Source organism: Colius striatus, chromosome 18 (genome assembly GCF_028858725.1).
Source record: "Colius striatus isolate bColStr4 chromosome 18, bColStr4.1.hap1, whole genome shotgun sequence".
In the NCBI taxonomy this organism is placed as follows: Eukaryota; Metazoa; Chordata; class Aves; order Coliiformes; family Coliidae; genus Colius; species Colius striatus.
This window is the reverse complement of record NC_084776.1, coordinates 11,325,118-11,346,351: the sequence shown is the minus strand read 5'-3', so window position 1 is coordinate 11,346,351 and position 21,234 is coordinate 11,325,118. Positions and strand designations below refer to the sequence as shown.

Sequence of the window (21,234 nt, the reverse complement as noted above, 5' to 3'; positions counted from 1 at the left end):
CTGAGCACAAGTGCCAAGTGCATGAATCTTTAAATGAGACCTTATGTACAGAGAGCCTTCTGCCAAAGGTAGCAGAGAATTCGATGTGAAAACAGAGCTATGCTTCAGTGGCTTTGCAATACAATATCCTCCTGAGCTGGCTGGTGTATCACTTCACAGAGGGCAGCTGTCCACCACACTACCAATCCCTCCCAAACCTGGCTGCCTTTCAGTGCTCGTGGGACCCAGCAGAAAAAGAAAAGAGGATGATGGTGTGTCTCTGTTTCCAATTGTCCATAGTGCAATGTAAGCCTGAGGATGGGGCTGCAGCCTGTGTGCATGGATGGCTGCAGGAATTCTTGGAGTCATTTCTGGTTGGAGATGGGTGTGGTGGTGCTGGAAAGGAAGGAGCTTGGTAAAGGAGTTTCCAACAGGGAGTAGCTGAAGGAAACTGGTAGTTTTTGTGCCAATAAATTGCAACTGGGATTTGCAAAGGCAGAGTCATTCTTGTGCTCTGAAGCTCAATCATTTGCTCAGTTCTGGGTTCAGGTAGCCAGTACAGGAAAGGATGGTGGCCAAAGGCTGAGCATGGAAATCCCCCAAACCCAATGATTCACTTTTCTTTCTGAGCAGCAAGTGTGGGCAGCTCTGAGCAACCAAGATGCCAGCGTGATGGCTGGTGCTTGCCAGTGCCCAGAGACCCTGTGGGAGCCTGTGGGGGAATGAAGGACTGGGAGGAAGGAGGAGTTGGGAATGCCACATTGCTCCAAGACCAAGCTGGGAAAGTGAGGAGAAGGGGTGTAAAGAGCAAACAATGCTTCTGTAAGAGTGGGCCTTACAGAAACTGCTGCTGCGCTCCAGTTACTTGGTGTGGTCCCACCTGCAGCTCCCTCGAACCTGCCCTTTCGTCCCTTCAATCTTTATTTCATTTGATTAATAGAAGACTTCTTCTCTCAGCACAGCCCACAGGGTGGGAGTACAGGGCTGCAGCTTGGCTTCTCCTCCCTGACCATCAGCCAGCTCCTTATCTCAGGATGGATCCAGCAGGAGCCTGGGTGCTCTGCCAGGGCCACACAGGTAGCAAACAGCCTGACAGAAAGTCAGTGCAACATCTGGCAATCTGGGTTTTTCCTTTCTATTGCCTCCCCTGTAGTTCAGAGCAGTAACTCTCTGATGTGCACACAGGGCTCACCAAAGCTCAAAGTGCTACAGTCTCCCCCAGTAACAGCCCTGTGTGTGCACAATGCCTGCCATGTCTGTGTGAGAAACGTGCCCCAGGGCCAGCAGCCCGAGGTCCAACCAGTGTCTGGGCTCCAGCCGTGCTGCACAGCAGTGTCCAGGGATGGCGCAGCGCTCACAGAACAGGGCACAGCAGAGGACAGAACCTTCCCTAGACAGATCACATGCTGGCTCAGGGAAGCCTTTCCTACAGTTTCTGCATTTGCACCTGAGAAGGTTTCCCCTCTGTCATCTCCAAAGGCCTCACTAAGCCTTTCTTTACTTCCAGGCTGGCTGCGTGTTGGGAGCACAGCAAAGGGTCACGCACCCAGCCACCTGCTCTGAGCTCCTGGGCACGTTCTGCTCTGCTCTCTTTTTAGGCTTTTGTTCCCTTTGCCACTTGACTGAGGCCCCCATGGGATATGGAGACCTCATGTTAGCTCTCCCTGATGCAACGAGGGAAACCTGGGATGCAGAGAAGGCCAAAGTACTGAATGTCTTCTTTGATTCAGTCTTTACAGCCAAGGCTGACCCTCGGGAAGCCCAATCCAGCAGGGATAACAGGATGGCCAGGACAGCAGGGGACTTGCCCTGGGTGGAAGAGGAAGAGGTTAAAGACTTGTTGGCTAAGCTAAGCTTGGCTCATAAGTCAATGGGTCCTGATGGGATGCACCTGAGAGTGCTGAGGGAGCTGCTGATGTGGTTGCTAAGCCTCTCTCCATAATTTTTGAACAACCATGGAGCACAGGCGAGGTTCCTGAAGGCTGGAGCAAGGCCAATGTCACTGCAGGCTGCAACAAGGGCAGGAAGGACGACCCAGGAAACTCCAGGCCGGTCAGCCTCACCTCCATCCCTGGAAAGGTGATGGAACAACTCATCCTGAATGTTATCACTGAACATATGAAGGGAAAGGTGGTTATCAGGGAGAGTCAACATGGCTTCACCAAGGGGAAATCCTGTTTGCCCAACCTGATGCCTTCTATGAGTGCAGAACCGGCTGGCTGGATGAGGGGAGAGCAGAGCATGTCATCTACCCTGACTTCAGCAAGGCTTTTGACACTGTCTCCCACAACATCCTCATCAGAAAGCTCAGGCACTGTGGGCTGGATGAGTGGAGGTGAGGTGGATGGAGAGCTGCTGAATGACAGAGCCCAGAGGGGGGTGATCAATGGCACAGAGTCGAGTTGGAGGCCTGTGGCCAGTGGAGTTGCACAGGGATGGGTTCTGGGGCCAGTCTTGTTCAACATCTTCATCAACCACCTGGATGAGGGGACAGAGGGACCCTCAGCAAGTTCCCTGCTGGCACCAAACTGGGAGCACTGGCTGATTGCCCAGAGGCTGTGCTGCCAGTCAGTGGGATCTTGACCGACTGGAGAGTTGGGCACAGAGGAACCTGCTGAGGTTCAACAAGGACAAGGGCAGAGTCCTGCATCTGGGAAGGAACAACCCCCTGCACCAGGACAGGCTGGGGGTGACCTGCTGGAGAGCAGCTCTGCAGAGAGAGACCTGGGAGTCCTGATTGATAATAAGCTAAATATGAGCCAGCAACGTGCCCTCGTGGGCAAGAAGCCAATGGCAGCCTGGGGGCATCAAGGACAGTGTGGGCAGCAGGTCAAGGGAGGTTCTGCTCCCCCTCTACTCTGCCCTGCTGAGGCCTCATCTGGAGTCCTGTGTCCAGTTCTGGGCTCCCCAGCTCCAGAGGGACAGGGAAGTGCTGGAGAGAGGCCAGTGCAGGGACACCAAGATGATCAGGGGTATAGAACATCTCTCATACAAGGAAAGGCTGATGGACCTGGGGCTGTTCAGTCTGGAGAAGAGGAGACTGAGGGGAGATCTTATTAACATTTATAAATATCTAAAGGGTGGGTGTCAGGAGGTTGGGACATCCCTCTTTTCTATAGTAGATAGTAGCAGGACAAGGGGTGATGGGATGAAGCTGGAACACCAAAAGTTCCACTTAAACATAAGAAAAACCTATTTCCCTGTTCAGGTGAGGGAGCCCTGGCCCAGGCTGCCCAGAGAGGTTGTGGAGGCTCCTTCCTTGGAGGGCTTCAAGACCCACCTGGACACGTTCCTATGTGACCTGATCTAGGTGACCCTGCTTCTGCAGGGGGGTTGGACTGGATGATCTCTAAGGGTCCCTTCCAACCCCCACCATTCTATGATTGTATGATTCTATGTTAGCTCTCCCTAATGCAACCAGGGAAACCTTCCAGACAGCCTGAAAAGGGACCTGTCACTGCTCACAGCTTCCTGCCTTAGGGAGGCTCTGGGCCCTGCTGGCTGGGCTGAAGGGTTACCCCAGGAACTGAGAAGGGACTCGCAGCTTATTCCCCTGTCTCCCAGCTGAGAACAGCAACATCTGTGCAGAGACTGTACAAACACAAACCTGATTGGGATAACCTGTCACTCAACAAACCCTTCTGAGCTTCCAGCTGCCCCCATCACTGTGGAAGTTGTCCGTCCAAGCACGACAGCCTGGAGCCCGTGGCCAGCAAAGTTCTCCAGCAGGCAGCTTGCAGAAAGGCCAGAACTTGGAGCAGTGGCAGCAGCCCCTGTGTCTATTCTCTGTCTCCAGTGATGACAAGAGAGACAAAGGGCAATAGAGGAGAGACAGCCCATGCTGTTCTGCTTCATCTGAATTTCAGAGCCTAGGAATGCCCAGTGCTCAGCTCCCTTCTTTCTCCAGGGGGCTAAAGAAGAAAGGAAAGAATTGCTGAGCGTGACAGAAGCACTTACCTCATAGATCAAGTTCAATGCACTTACGGGACAAGTAAAGAGAAAAACCTTCCATTGCAACAAGGACCCCTGCAGGAAACCTTTGCTTTAGGAGACACATGGACCAAAGCACATACTTCTGCATCCCTCCATCACCATCTGCATTCAAGGTGTAGCTAAGCAAATCCTGAATGGCTCTGGCTGTGTACCTGTTCTCCTCAACAAAGCAAGGAGGAAGGGCAAAGGAGCAGTGCAGAACAGAGAAGGGTACCCACTATTTCAGGCCTATGGCCAAGGCCAACTCTGTGAAATCACAGCAACAGGGACTTCTCCCGTGGCCGTTAAAGATCTATCAAACACTCCCTGTGGTGCTGCTTTTTCTCCCCCCATCTTTCCCATGCCTAATCTTCCAATTCAGCTGTGAAGTCCTTGAGGATGTCTCTGTCTCTGGCAACTCTTGTCCCAGCAGCATGGGGGAGCATCCTCGGCACGGTGACTGGCCTTTGATAAGAGGGATGTCAGAGTGCTCCCCTCCCTCACAGCTGCTGCCAAAGAGGCATCGTTGTCTTCCCACAACTGCTCTACCTTCAGTCAGTGGTAGAGGCAGTCGTTTGCCTCTTTGTCCACCTCCTGTTGCAGGAAAGAAGTGGCCATGAGGGTTTCATCAAAGTCCATGTTGTTCCCGTTGGCTTCAGTGAGGAGCTGCTGCTGCTCCTGGCCGTCCTGGAGCTGGTGGATGTGGTGCCCGTGAGCCGTCAGCTCTGGCTCGTGTTCTGCGGGGCTGTTTGGTGCTGTGAGCTCCAGATCGGCCGCAGTCACCGCCCGAGACCGTGATGAAGCTGGTTTCTGAGTCAGAGTCACTGCTCACATTGGTGTTGAAGCTGGTGTCCCTGTCCAAGTCACCACATGGGATGGGGTTGAAGGTGTCATCCCTGTCCAAGTCCCCTTGCAGTGGCCCCAGCTCAGGCTGCTGCTCCTGGCTCAGCAGGGCAGGGCTGCAAGGCCGACCCAGCTTGGCCGTTGGTGCGGGCGATGGCTTCTTGTGCCTCTGCCCTGCTTTGGCATCTGCTGTAATCAGAGACCTGTTGCTGGTTGCTTGTTCAAAGTCCTTGAGCAGCTGCTGCAAGTCCCTGCTGACACTGGGGCTGGAGCTGTAGGTGTCAGAGGAGGTGTGGGTGGTGGTGAGGCTCCCTGTGCCTGGCGGGGCTGTTGTGGGGCAGGCTGTGTGGCTGTGTGCTGGGGACATGCTCTGCTGTCTGAAGGTGATGGCTCTGCTCAGTGTGGTGTCAAAGTTTCCACATGGGATGGTGTTGAATGTGGCCTCCAAATCAAAGTCACTTGTCAGATTCCAGCTCAGGCTGCTGCTCCTGGCTCAGCAGGGCAGGGCTGGGAAGCTGAGACAGGTTGTTGAGGTTGGATTCAGGGAGGACCTGCTCCTGTCCTGCCCACCCTGGGCATGGTCGATGTGATGCCCATGTGCCGTCAGCTCTGGGTCGTTTCTGGTGGAGCTGCTTCGTGGTGTGAGCTTCAGATCAATAAAAGGTGGGGAAGTCCTCGCTCAGGATGGTGTTGAGGATGGCTTCCAGGTCCAAGTCTTTGCTTAGTTTAGTTTCAAAGCTGGTTTCCCTGTTAAAGTCTGCTCTCGGGTTGCCATTGAAGCTGGTTTCCCAGTCACAGTTGCTGTTGAGATTGGTGTGGAAGATGGTTTTGCAGTCGAGGTCTGCACACAAGTTGGTGTTGAAGGTGGCTTGACAGTCAAAATCCTCTTCCAGGGCTGCCCACTCAGGCTGCTGCTCCTGGCTCAGCCAGGCAGGGCTGGGAAGCTGAGACAGGTTGTTGAGGACGTGCTCCTGCTCCTGTACTTCCTGCACATGGCTGATGTGGTGCCCGTGTGCCATCAGCTCTGGGTCTTTTTCTGCGGAGCTGCTTGTTGGTGTGAGCTCCGGATCAACAACAGAGTGGAAGTCACCGCTCTGGATGGTGTTGAGGATGTCTTCCCAGTCCAAGTCTTCAGTTCCTTTGGTTTCAAAGCTGTTTTCCCAGCTGGTTTCTAAGTCACAGTTGTTCAGCTTGGTGTCAAAGGCATCAAGCAGATTGCTGTGAAAGCACAAGTTGGTGTTGAAGGCAACTCCTCTGTCCAAGTCACCTTTCAGCGAGCCCAGCTCAGGCTGCTGCTCCTGGCTCAGCCAGGCAGGGCTGGGAAGCTGAGACAGGTTGTTGATGATGGATTGGGTGAGGAGCTGCTCCTGCTCCTGGCCGTCCTGGAGATGGTGGATGTGGTGCCCGTGTGCCGTCAGCTCTGGGTCGTGTTCTGTGCAGCTGCTCATTGCTGTGAGCTCCCGACTCAAAAAAGTGGGGAACTCACCACTGGGGCTGGTGTTCAGGGTGGCTTCCCAGTGCAAGTCAGCATGGGGGCTGGTGTTGAGGATGGCTTGCAGGTCCAAGTCCCCTTGCAGTGCCCCCAGCTCAGGCTGCTGCTCCTGGCTCAGCAGGGCAGGGCTGCAAAGCCAACCCAGCTTGGCTGTTGGTGCGGGCGATGGCTTCTTGTGCCTCTGCCCTGCTTTGGCGTCCGCTGCAGTCAGGGTCTGGTAGCTGGTGGCTTGTTCAAAGTCCTTGAGCAGCTGCTGCAAGTCCCTGTTAAGCTGTGAAGTCCTTGGGGATGTCTCTGTCTCTGGCAGCTCTTGTCCCAGCAGCATGGGGGAGCATCCTCGGCACGGTGACTGGCCTTTGATAAGAGGGATGTCAGAGTGCTCCCCTCCCTCACAGCTGCTGCCAAAGAGGCATCGTTGTCTTCCCACAACTGCTCTACCTTCAGTCAGTGGTAGAGGCAGTCGTTTGCCTCTTTGTCCACCTCCTGTTGCAGGAAAGAAGTGGCCATGAGGGTTTCATCAAAGTCCATGTTGTTCCCGTTGGCTTCAGTGAGGAGCTGCTGCTGCTCCTGGCCATCCTGGAGCTGGTGGATGTGGTGCCCGTGAGCCGTCAGCTCTGGCTCGTGTTCTGCGGGGCTGTTTGGTGCTGTGAGCTCCAGATCGGCCGCAGTCACTGCCCGAGACTGTGATGAAGCTGGTTTCTGAGTCAGAGTCACTGCTCACATTGGTGTTGAAGCTGGTGTCCCTGTCCAAGTCACCACATGGGATGGGGATGAAGGTGTCATCCCTGTCCGAGTCCCCTTGCAGTGCCCAGATGGGTTGCTGAGTCTCGTCTCTGGGGACACACTCTAAACCCACCTGGTCAAGTTCTTGTGTGCCCCACTCTAGGTGGTCCTGCTGTGGCCGGGGGGCTTGACTGGATGAGCCCTTGGGATTCTGTGCTGCTGTGAGATGCTGGTGCTCCCTGCATCTCCACTTGTGGGCCCCAGGAGCCAGGCTGTATCCCTGGAGTGTCCTGGCCGCTCCCTTGGGTGCTGCTGGGTGCTGGCTGTGCCCCTGGTGCCTTCAGCCCCAGCGCTGATCCCTCCTCAGCTGGGTTGTTGTAGTGGTTTTGCCTGGGCCATGTGTTTTTGGTAGCAGGGGGGCTACAGGGGTGGCATCTTTAAACAGAAAGAGTTGCCAGAAGTTTGTCATGTCACTGACAGGGTTGGGGCCAGTCAATTCTAAGCTGAACCCTGCACCTGACCCAGGCCTGGCCAATTAGTGATGGAGAATCTAATTAATTAATGATGGAGAATCTCTATGAATAACAGATTTGAGCAGAGGTTGTTGTGCATTTGCTAAAGTGCAGCAACAATGGGGAGGGAGAATGTGAAAACACGTCTGCAGACACCAAGGTCAGTGGAGAGGGAGGGGAGGAGGGTGCTTAGGCACTGAAATGGCTCTCCTGTGATATGTGGTGAGGACCATGGTGAAGCAGGTTGTCCCCTGCAGCCCATGGAGGATCTGGTAAGCAGAGACCCACTCACAGCCCGTGGAGGAGCCCACGCTGCAGCGGGTGGGTGCCTGAAGGAGGCTGTGACTGCGTGGGAAGCTCATCCTGGAGCAAGGTCCTGGCAGCACCTGGGAGGTGTGGGGAGCGAGGAGCCCAGGCCAGAGCAGGTTTGCTGTCAGGACTTGTGAGCCTGTGAGGGCCCCAGGCTGGAGCAGCCTGGCCGCAGGCATGTGGGGAGGCAACTGATGGCCACCTGTCCTATTGACAAATCCTGTCAATAGGATGCACTTGGACAGTTTCCTCTGTGTTTTTAAACTCGTCCATCTCAGGAGAATTTTTTCACTCCGTTGCTCCCTCTTCTGTGCCCCACCATGGGGGGTCTCCAGCAGCGAGCAGGATAGAAAAAATCCATTGATTCTGTTCCATAAGCCATGTACAAGGGAAGATAAGTGCTTCCCAGCCAATACCCCTCAGTCTTTTCCTCCAGATGTTGCTCACATGCCCTAAATCACAGCTGTTGGTGAAAGAACAAAAGAACTGAGCTGGAGAAAGCATAGCCAAGTAGGTCTAATCCTGTCTACATCTCCATTGCTGTGGTGGTAATGGGGGACCTGACAGGGATCAGGTGCTGGTGTGCTATGAGGAAGAACCCTCTGGGACCAGGATTGGTCTGATTTGCAGGAGAGGAAAAAGGGAAAAGATTTAGCAAGGGAGCATGGGCTTGGGGCTGATAGGCTGTGTTTGAGGTTCCTCTGCTGCACTGAGGACCTTGGGTAACACGTGGGTGAGTCTGGCTGCCATGAGTGACACAGTTGTCTGCAGAACCATGATTATTACCATCGTTATTCCTGTTTAACGACACTGAAATGCAGATGCTGAGTTCTTCCTGAAGAACTCTGCTTGACTCCCAGCAACTTTCCCCAGGAGCTGGGCTGGCTTGAGGGCATTTCTTCAGCATCAGGTTCAGAAGGTCCCTGAGCCGAGCAGTGTGTGTGACCCTGGGGCTCAGCACTGTCAGCTTCACAGCCTGACAGACTGTGCCCCAAGCAGCATCCCCACAGCCCAAGGGCAGTGTGGGACCTGGCTGCAGGAGGGCTGTCCCCAGGCTGTCCCCTTGCATGGGGGGCAGATCTGGGGCAGTGCCCACCCCACCAGCACTGTGGACAGCTGGAGATGCAGGAGGTGTGATTTTTGTTTTCCAAAGCCATGGCTGGCCAATGTCTTAGGTAATAAATGCTACAAACTGAGGAATGCAGCCTGGTTATTGCCTGGTGGAGGGGAATTCATTCTGCGTAGTGGTGTCTCCAGAGTTTTCCACCCAGACATCATCAGCTTCTCACCACCACATCGATATTTCTGTATTTCAGCAAAATTCCCCACTCCTAATCCGGGTAGTCCGTGCTGGGTGGAGTGCAGAACCCACATTGTTAACTCTGGATCACAGTAATTAAAAGAAAATAAAATCAAAGGTGCTCAGAAAAGAAATGGAACATTTTTCTGTGGAAGCCAAAAGATTATATTAAACTTCAGCAGTTCAATAAAATATTATGAAGTTGGGGAGCGTGTTTTCCCTGGGACTTAATCTGTTTATACATCTAAAAAAGTAAATAGAATATCACTTTACTTGACCACACAGAAAACCTGATCTAGAGGGGCTGCTCTGCTGTATATATTTCTTGGTGAATTGCTTCCACCTCGGGTTTCACACAGCTCACCGTGAGCTGGGGCCGGTCCCTGCTGCCAGGTCAGGGGAAGGCAGGAATCCATCGCGGGGACGCAGCCGTGACGGGTGGGTGGCGGGGAACTGCGAGGACCTGACTTCCCAGGGTTGTTTGCAATCAAAGGAGAAGCAGTATGACATTAAACTTGTTGTAAAAACATGAAGTGGGAGATAGGAAGTCACGGAATTGAAGCCAGCAGGCAGAGCCCCCCCCCAGGTGCCGTGGGGTGCAGCAGGTTTAGGAGTCTCACATCAGACACAAGTGTCTGTGTTCCCTGCTTTTCATAAACTTGCCCACTCTTTCCAGGTTGCTGCTGCCAGCAAAAAGAGAGCACAGCCTCTCAGTACCCGTAAACTTTATTAAATGTGTGCTTTTTCATTCTTTAATTAAATTAAAATCAGTCTGCTTCACACGGAATAGCACCGAGGGGGAAGGACAGCATCACCAGGCAAAGGGGAGGGAGGAGAGGAAACCCAGAAACCATTACACTCCAACAACAGGGGTTTTTTAATGGATAACAAAATAGGCAATCTTTTTTTTCCCCTTGTCTGGAGACCTGACATTGTGTGTGTGAGGAGGCTGAGGCTCAGTGGCAGTCAGTGTCTTGTGGTGCAGGGCAGGCTGGGCCAAAGCACTGCTGGAAACGAAACTGCTCCGTGCTGCAGCCCAGAGATCACCCCAAATACCACACAGAGGGGTCTCATTCACCCATCTCCACAGCACACTCGTGTTTGTGTTCCCTTCAACTGGGTAAATTATTGGGTGGCAGCGTTTCCTTGGCAGCTGCTGCAATGCCTCATGGCAGGAACTCGGCACCAACCACGCCATGGACGCAGCCACCCCGGCCTCCCCTCCCAGAAACACAGTGGGGCCAGGCCTGGCCTTGCCAGACTGCAGGCTGGTGTTTGAAGGCTTTGGAGGCAATGCTGGTGCTCAGCACCTCTGGGCCAAAGCTGCTGGTGTGTCTGTGCAGCGGGGTGGCCTTGCCCCAGCTGTGGGACCCACTGCCCGGTGCTCAGGGGCACTCGTGTGGTGCTGCACACGATGCAGGAGGAGATGGCTCAACAGCATGGAATCATGGAAAGGTCTGAGTGGGAAAGGACCTTTTAAGTGTCATCTAGTCCAACTCCTCTGCCATGGGCAGGGACATCCTCAGCTACACCAGGTTGCTCAGAGCCCCATCAACCCGACCTCAAATGTTTCCAGGGATGGGGCAGCCACGACCCCTCTGGGTGACCTCTGCCAGGGCCTCTCCACCCTCAGCATAATAAAGTTCTTCCTTGTGATGTATTTGGCACTAGGCATTGGCAGGGTGCATTATAAAGTGAGTTTGGTCTTTTTTTCTCTCAAATGTTCTACAACAAACCTGTTGTGTGGAGTATGAGCCCAACCTTATCAGAGCCTAAAGGCACATTTGATTATTGCAACCAGAAGACTTTTAACACATCTAATCAGTTTCTCATCATTTTTTGTATTGGTGTTTTTCTGCTTAAAAAGGTGAAATTCAAACACTACAGGTCACTTCTTTTCTTATTTATAGCTACTTCTGCTTTCCATCCCTCACACAGGCTCTCAGTGCTGTAGGCCTAGGAGGGAGCAGGTTTCCAACAGTTTACTTCCAATTCTTCTCAGGTTAAAATAATCTAAACTTCATGGCTGGATTTTAAAATAAGCCTAAAGAGTTTAGAGGCTTAAATGTTATTAGAGTTCAAAGCAATGTGATTGCATGACCTCTTTTCAAAAGCCATTGTTCATGTGTGGAGGGATTTTTCAAGAGCACTTATAGCCCAGATCAAAAAAATCAATTACAGTCTTAGATCTCTAAATAGGTGTGCAGCAAGGGATTCAAACCCTCAGAAATTAGTGGAAGGCAAACATCCAAGCGTTTTGGGGGAAGTTTGGCTCTGCAGCCAAGCTCAGCGTGCTGGGAAGAGCTTTGAAAAGGCATGTGTGAGAGTTGGGCCTGTGCACACACCCCTCCCACAGCTCTGCGTGACACTGATTTGGTGGCAGTTGTAGGAACTCGTTTGCATGAAGGTGTGTGGTGTTGCCACAGCTGGTTCCATACGGGGAGAACAATCTGCAGCCCTATAAAGCTGCTTTATACTGCTCTGAATGTGACCCTGTGAGAGGCAGTAGCAATGTAATTATATTGATCTTTTAAAATCATACTCTTGAGGGATATTTATACTTGTCAAAGTCATGTACAGATTAGCCCAACCTTAAGTCTCCTTGAAATAGCAGACAAACGGTGTGCTGAACTCTTGAGCTTGGAAAGCCTCAGGTTTGGGGCCTTGGAAGTGGTTTGAATGTGCCTGTGAGTGAATGGTCTTGGTGCCAGCGTGGCTTTGGCACTTGACTGGACAAGCACAGCATGGGAGGGATGGTGACCATCTCCCAGCCCTGCCTCAACAAGCCTTGCTGTTAGAAAGGTTTTCCCCAGCAATTAACTCCCATCCTTTCAGCTACACCCTAAGCCCATTCATAGAATCACAGAATCACAGAATGGTGGGGCTGGAAGGGACCTTTAGAGATCATCCAGTCCAACCCCCTGCAGAAGCAGGGTCACCTAGATCAGGTCACATAGGAACGTGTCCAGGTGGGTCTTGAAGCCCTCCAAGGAAGGAGCCTCCACACCCTCCCTGGGCAGCCTGTGCCAGGGCTCCCTCACCTCACAGGGAAATAGGTTTTTCTTATGTTTAAGTGGAACTTTTTGTGTTCCAGCTTCATCCCATCACCCCTTTTCCTGTTACTATCTACTATAGAAAAAAGGAATGTCCCAGCCTCATGACATCCACCCTTTAGATATTTATAAATGTAAATAAGATCTCCTCAGTCTCTCCTTTAGTCTTCTCCAGACTCAACAGCCCCAGTTCCCGCAGCCTTTCCTCAGAAGGAAGATACTCCAGTCCCCTGATCATCTTGGTGTCCCTGCACTGGCCTCTCTCCAGCAGTCCCCTGTCCCTCTTGAACTGAGGAGCCCAGAACCAGACACAGGATGAGGCCTCACCAGGGCAGAGCAGAGAGGGAGCAGAACCTCCCTTGACCTGCTGCCCACACTCTTCTTGATCAGAGTGCAGATGGCTCCTTCATCTTCAGTGACACTTTAGGGTGACCATTACCAAGAGCACATCTCTCTTCCAAACTTCTGTTTTGGGAATTTTGCACTCCAGCAATGAGCTGCTGGAGCCCAGGGAGGACCCAGGACCCCAGGGAGGACCCAGGACCCCGTGAAGCCAAAGCTGCTTGACCAAAGCCAACTTGGCTGCCATCATCTTCTCACTACTGTTCCACCAGGCTGGGCACGGAAACCTGAGGTAAGGCTTTGGGATGACAATAGTGGGAGAAGGTCCTGGGGCCTCACAACACTAATGAAGTTATTTTAATTATCTTGGGAAATGGCATGGCATGCAAAACGTGGGTTTATGCCTGCAGGAGACAGGAAGGTCCCAGGGAGGGAAGAGGCTCAGGGAGCTGGGGGAGGGGATGTGGCTCAGTGCCTGCAGTAGACCCTGGTGCCATGAAGCTGAACAGGTACCAAGCTGCTTTCCTGGCTGGTCAAGCAGGACAACCCAAGGTGGAAAATCATCCCTTCTTGGCTTAAATTGTAATTTCACATACGATTCTCTTTGGACTTCTCAACAATAGTGCTCTGCTGTGATTTTGTTAAGAGCTTGGCCTGTGTGCAGGCAGCCAGTGAGCTTGGACCCCAGGCCTCTTCCTAACCAGATTACCAGGTGATCCCCACACTTTGTTTTACCCTATCAGAGAATTTTTAAAGTTAAACTCTGGAGAAGGAGCATCATTGTGCTGTGTTTGTACAAGCACCCAGTGATAATTAGCTTCTCCTAGAGCCCACAAAATGCTGAGGATAAAGAGCCAACAAGTATAAAAGAGCCCAGAGTAAGACAAGATCCTGCTTCACTAATGGATTTCTGTCACTGGGACATTTCTACCTGCCAAAGACTGTGATAAAGGAGTTTCATTTTGCCTGACAACTTTTCAAGCCCTACACAGCCAGTGCTCTTGTTCCTGCTTCCCCCTTGGTTCTCGTTTAGGAATGGACAAGAAGACATCCATCACCTCTCCTTGTTCTCACCCTAGGCGTGACTTTTGTTCTTTTCCCCCTCCCTCCCCAAAAACCCCTTTCTCCACTGTTTTAAGCTGGCCCAATTTAAAACATTCTTCATTATGGCTTAAATAGCATCCACCAGAGACTAAACTTGTTTCCTGCATCCGAGTGGTGGGATGGAGGGTCCCCATTGTCTCTGGGACAGAAGTACCACCATGGGCTTCATCCCAGTGTGGCCCCAAAGCCCTTCAGATGGGCCCCATCTGTCAGCACAGCGAAAGGGGTGCATGTTGCTGGCAGTGGGGAGCACTGGTTGGGAGCCAGCTCCTGTGAAAGGGGCCCTTTGACTACCTGGCAGTTTTCGTCATGCACTCAAAATCATTTGTTTTCATTCACTTTTGGCTACCAAAATAGTTTTATCTCAAAACAAAACAAGGGATTATTGGTTTTGGCTTCTGTGAGGTGAAAAATAAGTTTGGTTAAGGAAAAGGGCTTGATTTAGGGGGGGCAAAAGAGAAAAAAAATGGGTAAATGAAAGAAAACTTCACCAAAGGTTTCATGCAATTAAAACAAGGGTTTGAAAGCCAAATGAAATGTTAAGCCTCCTGTTGCATTGTCGAAAGTAATGAGGTCTGGCCTAAAATGGCATTTGCCAGCCAGACTCTGACTGAGCTTCCAGTAAGGCTCTGAGCCGCCCCCAGCACCACACTGCCGGAGGCGACTCTGCACCTGCGGGGTTGTGTTTGCAGAGCCAGGGCTGACCCTGGGGCCAGGGATGGACACAGCCAAGCTGAGGCCGTGTCAGTAGGACCAGGCCTCGCCTCTGAGAGAAGAAAGAAAACAAAGCAACGTCGGAAGAAATAAAAAGTCCAACCAAAGCATGTTTCAGCACAACTGGGGTTTTTTTCTGTATTTTCCTCCTCTCTACTGATACGTAAAAAAAAATATATATTATATTATATTTTCCTTTTCTTAAATTATTTCTTTCCAGCCTCAGTCCCAGCCGAAGTCCTGCCCCGTCATCTGGTAGAACTTCATGTTGAAGGGCCGGTAGAAGTCCCGCAGCCTCTGCACCACCTCCTGCGCGATGGCGGGGTGGGTCCTGCCTTTCGTCTTGCCCAGGCAGTGGGGTTTGCTGCTGCCTTCCGCCTTCTTCAGGCACGGGAAGCCCTTGGTCTTGTTGAAGTAGAAGTGTTTGTCGGTGATGATCCTCTTGAGGCCCAGGAAGTCCTGGACCCTGCCCAGCTCCCCCGCGGGGTCGCTGATCAGCCTCTCCCCGCTGACAAAGAGGATTTGCCCGATGGGGAAGTAGAGGAGCCAGTTCTCCAGGTGCTTGGCGTAGATGCCGATCTGGATGGCGCTCCAGGACGTGTCGATCAGGCCCGTAGTCCTGTTTTTGAAGGTCAGGCTCTCAAAGGTGGGGATATCTGGCTTCTTGGAGAGCGTCTGGGTGTAGTCCGAGATGGCTCTGGTCACGGGGTCCCGCACCACCACGATGAGCTTGGTGCCCTTGGCCATGGAGGAGATGCGGGCCGGGGCCTCCTTGGTGACAAAGTAGCTGGGGGTCTTCTCCATGGTGATCTGCCCCTCCAGGGTCCTGGGCATGAGCTCCCTGCGAGAGAGAGAGGAGCATGTTACTGGCGAATGCCCCTGGGGGTGAGGGGAGCTGAGTGCCCGCAGTGCCCCGGGGCTGTGCCGGCTGCCTGGGGCAGGATGCTCTGCAGCCCCACACCTCCAGCCCAGCCGCTTCCCTCCTTGCACACACAGGCAGGATCCCAGTAACGCTCTGGTTCAGCAAAGCATCTAAACACACTCCTGATTTCCCACTTGCTTTGGAGGCCTGTTTACCAAGAATTAGACCTAAATCCATTTTGTGTACTCGAGGCCTCTAAGAAGCTTCTTGAGGGGGATCTCGCCTCCCTTCTTGCAATGGCACTGTGAGAACACAGCACATCTCTATGAACCTATCACTTCAAATTCCTCCCTGCCCACACTGGGGTTTCCTGCACATTGGCTTAAATTCCCTGGAATAACAGTGAATTTCTTGAGTAATAACATTCCCCTGCAGCAGGGCACAAGGGATTTTCAAGGGCCAGGATGTAAGACTCTATCTTTTGGTATTTTTGAGGTGCCAGCAAGCTGATGTCACACAAAAATGTGCAATATCAGCCCCTTGACCTCAGCAATTTCCTTCATCCACCCAAAGAAACCTTATCCACAGGCTGCTTTGGGAAGCTCCCCCAGCGAGGAGTGGGACAGGGCTGAGGCTTGGGCCAGGTCCATCCTGCCCCACAGGCCTCTTGACAGTCCAAAGACTCCTGGGACAGGCATTGGGTGTGATTTACAGAAGGACCACAGGATTTGGCTGCAATTCTGGAAAGCAGAAAGGTGCAGGAGCTGTTTGTCTGTGCCTCTTGGACACTCCCAGCTCCTCTCCTTGCTCCCTCTCACCTCACGACATCCCCTCACACTGGCATCACCCTGTGTGTCACCCCTGCACTGGAACCAGCAGCTGTAAAACCCCAGGGATTCAGGTGGTCATCATTTTGTTCCACAAGCCCATCCATCCTCCCAAGCCCCAGTAGTTTTTCCTCCCCACAGCCTGGTCTCCTTGCACCATCCCTGTCCTTCCTGGGCAAGCAGAGATGGATGGGAGGTGGTTGTGATGGCACTGAGGGTCACTGCTGTGGCACCAGCAGTGCCCATGGCAACTGTGACCCATGTCCTGAGCAGCAGGGACCCCCATGCCCTGACCCCTCCAGGCTGCAGCCCCCTGTGCCGTGATGAACTGCTCCCCCACTGCCTCATTGTCACCCCTTTGCAGCAGCAACATCTGGTTTGCAAACCTGTGCAACAGCCCAGCAAAATTAAACTCATCTATCAAAAGAGCAGCAGTGAAAAGCTAAAGCAACTAAAGCAACAGCTAAAGACACCAATAACAACCCAACCCCGGGCTGAGGCGTTACGTTACAAATGAAGCAGCGAGGACTGACCCTTCCCAAAGCAATTCTTTCTATTTGCAGCATTCCACAGAGGCTGATCAATGACACAGTCCTAGAGAAGCCAAATCTTTGCTAGTCTCTGCTGAGGTTTTCTGTCTGGGGGAAACTTAATGAATTCAGGGCATTCAGGCTGGAGAAGAAACAAGCTGAGGGGTAGCAGAGAGCTCTCATGCATCCTGAAGGATCTGAAGCCATAAAGGTGATCGCTGCTGAGACTCAGGATGGAGATGGGTTCAAAACCAGCATAAGGACGATCTTTGCCAAGCAGATACATCATTCTAAGGTGGGGTTTGCCATCACCTGGTGCTGCAAAGGTCAAAAGCTTAAATCACAGAATCCCAAGGGCTGGAAGGGACCTGCAAAGCTCATCCAGTGCAACCCCCCTGCCAGAGCAGCACCACCTAGAGCAGGGCACACAGGGACTCATCCAGCTGGGGTTGGAATGTCTCCAGAGAAGGAGCCTCCACAGCCCATCTGGGCAGCCCCTGCCAGTGCTCCCTCACCTCAACAGGGAAGAAATTCTTCCTTGTGTTTCTCTGGAACCTCTTCTGTTCCAGCCTGTGCCCATTGCCCCTTGTCCTGTCATTGGCCATCCCTGAGCACAGCCTGGCTCCAGCCTCCTGACACACACCCTTGATGGATTTGTAAACATTTTGTAAACATTAATCTGAAGCCCCAAAGGGGGAAGGAACGAGGTTGTCCCCATGCTTCCTTCCCCAGGAACTCAGTCCCCAGCTGGTCCCTGTCCTCACAGCAGCCTCCTACAAGGGCAATTTGCTGTTGAGCAAGAGCAGAGGCACAGCGGGCAGAGGGCGGCTGGAAGGCTCCTGACTTCTGTTTGCCTTTTGGTAAGTGTTGAAATCTCCAGCGTGTCTTCCCAAGGAGGAGATTAACCCTTTTCGTGGTGAGGCTGCAACACAAGAGCTCTCTTCAGTGCCCAGGAATGAGCAGGCACCTCTGCTGCCAGGGCTGGCGGGCAGGGACACGCAAGCAGCCACGGGAATGTGCTGCCACAGCTTTGGGGAGATTAATTAATTACAAAGGGCATCTTTCATGGATGTAAACAGTTGCCTGGAGGCCTCCCTGGACTAGTGGCATCTGGGTTTTATTGCAAAAGAGCCACTTGAAAAGACAAGAACCACAAAAATGTTTTTGGCAAGAGCAGCCACCAGTGAGCCCTGCCAGAATAAATGGGTTCTGTTATTTTAATTTTAGTAGAGCTTGGGGTTTATTTAATTACTTAATAAGAGAGGAAGAGTCTCCTCAAAGGGAGCATTTCAGCTGCACACGCATATTCCCATCCGGCCGTCCCCGCTCCGTGCCCTCTCCCAGCAGCGGTGCCCAGGGCCTGTTCCCATGTCTGCCCAAAGCACTGCCAGGCCTGCAGACCCTTCCTCACCCCAATGGGCTTTGGGGGACTTCATTTGGACGTACCACAGTCTGGCTTTCTCTTCCCTGGAGCTGCTGCAGTGAGGGCGATGGATGGGCGAGAAGCAGCCAGCCCAGGGTGGGGGCTGTGAGGGAAGCTGGGCCCTGGGTTTTGGGGCTCTGCAATGCTCTCAGTGCTGCCCTGAGACCTCCTGATGGGCGAGAAGCAGCCAGCCCAGGGTGGGGGCTGTGAGGGAAGCTGGGCCCTGGGTTTTGGGGCTCTGCAATGCTCTCAGTGCTGCCCTGAGACCTCCTGATGGGCCTGTGGACATTAGGACAGCCCAGCAGCAGAGTCTCAGCCCTCAGACACTTCTGAGGCATGTGGGAACTCATCTTTGGTGTCATGTTTATTACAGCTCTTATGTCTGTTAGACTCTACAATAGTGCCTTTAAAAAGCTTGACCAGAGGTGCTGGTGGCTTCAGCTGCCACGATGGTTCCATCACACAGTCTGCCAGTTGCAGCAGGGCTATGGGACACAGCAGAGGCAGAAGGACATTGCTTAACCCTATGCTGCACCCCAGGACACCCTCCCTGAACAAAGGCAAACCTTGTTCTGGCCTCCAGGTGCTTTTTCCATCTTTTCCACCAGCCTGAGGTACTAGTTCAAGCAGTGGGGAAGGAAAACCCTAAGGCAGACCTTAGAGCATCCAAAGACCCTCTGTGTTTCCACAGCTTGAGATGAGATCCCAATGAATGTGACAATGACCACCTCAGGGCAATCTTCAAAGGAAAAATCCATCCTCCATTCCTTTTTGCCTCAGCTTAAACCAGCCACAGTTTGGTTTTGCTCCAGCCAATGGCCAGGGTTTGGTGGGGATTTGGAGCATGCCAGCCTGCAGCAGCCTTTGGAAGTCTCTCGTGGTACCAAGTGATTTTAGGAAATGGCACCACAGAGGCCATCACAGCAACAACCCTGTCGAAGAAATGCTGCTCCTCCCAGAAGAGCCCAACAGCTCTGCAATCAGCTGCAGGACCTTGCATCTCACAGAAGAGCCTTTCCAGACAGAAGAGCCAAATCTGCTCCCACAAATGTAACACGGGGTCACAGGAGGATTGGACACTGTCCCACCAGCAAAAACCTGCCCCAAGTCCTGTCTTTGCACTGTGCAGTGACAGTGTGGTTAAAATGGAATTGGCTTGTTTGTACAAAACAATCTGGTCTCTGTGCACTGGAGGAAGAGAAGGAGGAGGAAAAAAATACATTCCTTTCATCTCTGGGAGCCAGCAGAGCTCAAGGTTTGAGGGAAAGTCCTTCCATCAACCCCCTGAAAATCAAGCAGCAGCCGAGTTGGGTGCTGGCACTCGGGGCCTTTCTGTCCCATGCCATGGCAGGTTCTGCATCCTGCCCCTGTGCTGCCTTTCTGCATCTCGGGTACTGTGGGACTGGCACAATGGCAGCCTGAGAGAGCAGAGCAACGAGGGAGCAGTCACTGTCCCAGGGGCTCGTTTCACCTCTCACTTCTCTACAGAAACGCTGTCAGGATTTCTGCCTCCAGGAAGGGCCCAGACACCATGGTGACAGGCAGGTGACCCGGCTGGCAGGGCTGGGGGACATGAGTCTTCTCCAGCACGAAGCTACCAGGTGAGGAGAACAGGGAAAATGCAGCTCAGCAAACACCATGGCTGGACACAGCCCTGTGCCCTGATGCCATGAGCACTGCTCCCTGTGCTGCTGCACACACAGGAACTGCACAGAACCACAGAAGCATTATGGTTGGAAAAGACCTTTAGGATCATCAGCCGCTGACCTCACAGTGCCAGGCCCAGCAGTACATAAACCACATCCCTCAGCACCTCATACTGTGTGTCTCCTGAGTATCTCCAGGGATGGGGACTCCACCAGCTCCCTGGGCAGCCCCTTCCAATGCTTAATAACCCTCGTTGGTGGAAAAAGCTCTTCCCAATGTCCAATCTGAACCTCCCCTGGTGCAACCTGAGCCCATTTCCTTGTGTCCTATCATTCATTACTGGAGAGAAGAGACCCACTCCCAGCTCACTGCAGCCTCCTGTCAGGGAGCTGTAGAGAGGGCTCCTGTCTCCCCTCAGCCTCCTCTTCTCCAGGCTGAACACCCCCAGCTCCCTCAGCCACTCTCAGACCTGTTCTCCAGACCCTTCACCAGCTTCGTTGCCCATCTCTGGACACGCTCCAGCCCCTCAGTGACCTTCTTGCAGTGAGGGGCCCAGCACTGACATGGTATTGGGAGGGGTGGCCTTACCAGGGCCCAGCACAGGGGACAGTCCCTGCCCTGCTCCTGCTGCCACCCCACTGCTGATCCCAGACACGATGCCCTTTGCTTCTTGCCCCCCTGGGCACGCTGCTGGCTCCTGTTCAGCCGCTGGCACCAACCCCCCCAGGCCCTTTCCCTGCAGCAGTTTCCAGCCCCTCTGCCCCAGCCTGGAGCTGCCTGGGCTCGCTGAGGCCCAAGGGCAGGACCCAGCACCTGCTCTTGTTAAACCTCATCCCATGGCCCCTCAGCCCATAGGCTCCAGCCTGGCCAGGGCCCTCTGCAGAGCCTTCCTGCCCTCAAGCAGATCTCTGCACTCACCCAGCTTGGCTCATCAGCACCATTTCTCTTTTTTATTCCAAATAATTTTTAGTACTGACACTGCAACAGAAATTTATTAAGAACAATCAAACCCTGCTCTGGCAAGTGCTCACCCCCCCTCAGCCCCACTCCCAGCAGTGCCATTACAGTGTGTACAGGAGGGGATGGAAAAGAGAGATGCTCTGGGAAGAGTGATGGCTTGGTGTAACCAGAATGTGTATGTCTACATAAATTTAAACCCGCTGCCTAAAAAGAGGAATGTGTCCCTCCTACGAGGCCAGAGTCCCAGCCTGGGGCTGTGCTGCTCTGGCAGCTCTTGCAAGGCTCTAAATTTGCTTTGAGGGCACATTGGAGTTGAGCCTCCTGCTTTGCCTCCTTTAGATGTCAGGTGAAATCAATAAATGGAAAGATGCATTTCAGGAAACCGATGGAAATGTGGAAAGAAGAAACCTCCAAGAAAAGCTGTGGGACTGAGGAAGCTGAAAGGAGAGTGGCAAAACATCAGAGAGGTTGGGAGGTAAGAAGAAAATCACTCCCTGCGTCGCCAGATGTAAAATCAAGCCTGACGTGAAACCCGAAAGGCCACTTTTGACATTGGCTTTAATGGAGGATGGGCTGGGCTGAGGTTGGAGCAGAACAAGAGGCAGGAATGGCCCTGGGAGAGGACAAGGAGGACTGTGGGTA

The 21,234-nt window shown here is 52.9% G+C and overlaps 1 protein-coding gene across 1 annotated transcript in view; it reads right to left on the bottom strand.

Moving 5' to 3' along the window:
* Positions 1 to 14,250: 14,250 nt before the first annotated feature.
* The window catches only part of HS3ST3A1 (heparan sulfate-glucosamine 3-sulfotransferase 3A1), a 31,027-nt gene continuing 24,043 nt past the window's right edge, over positions 14,251 to 21,234 (bottom strand). The window contains exon 2 of the mRNA XM_062010814.1: positions 14,251 to 15,184. Coding sequence (XP_061866798.1) covers positions 14,566 to 15,184 — 619 coding nt within the window. The 3' untranslated portion in view covers positions 14,251 to 14,565. The remainder of the gene's footprint in view (positions 15,185 to 21,234) is intronic.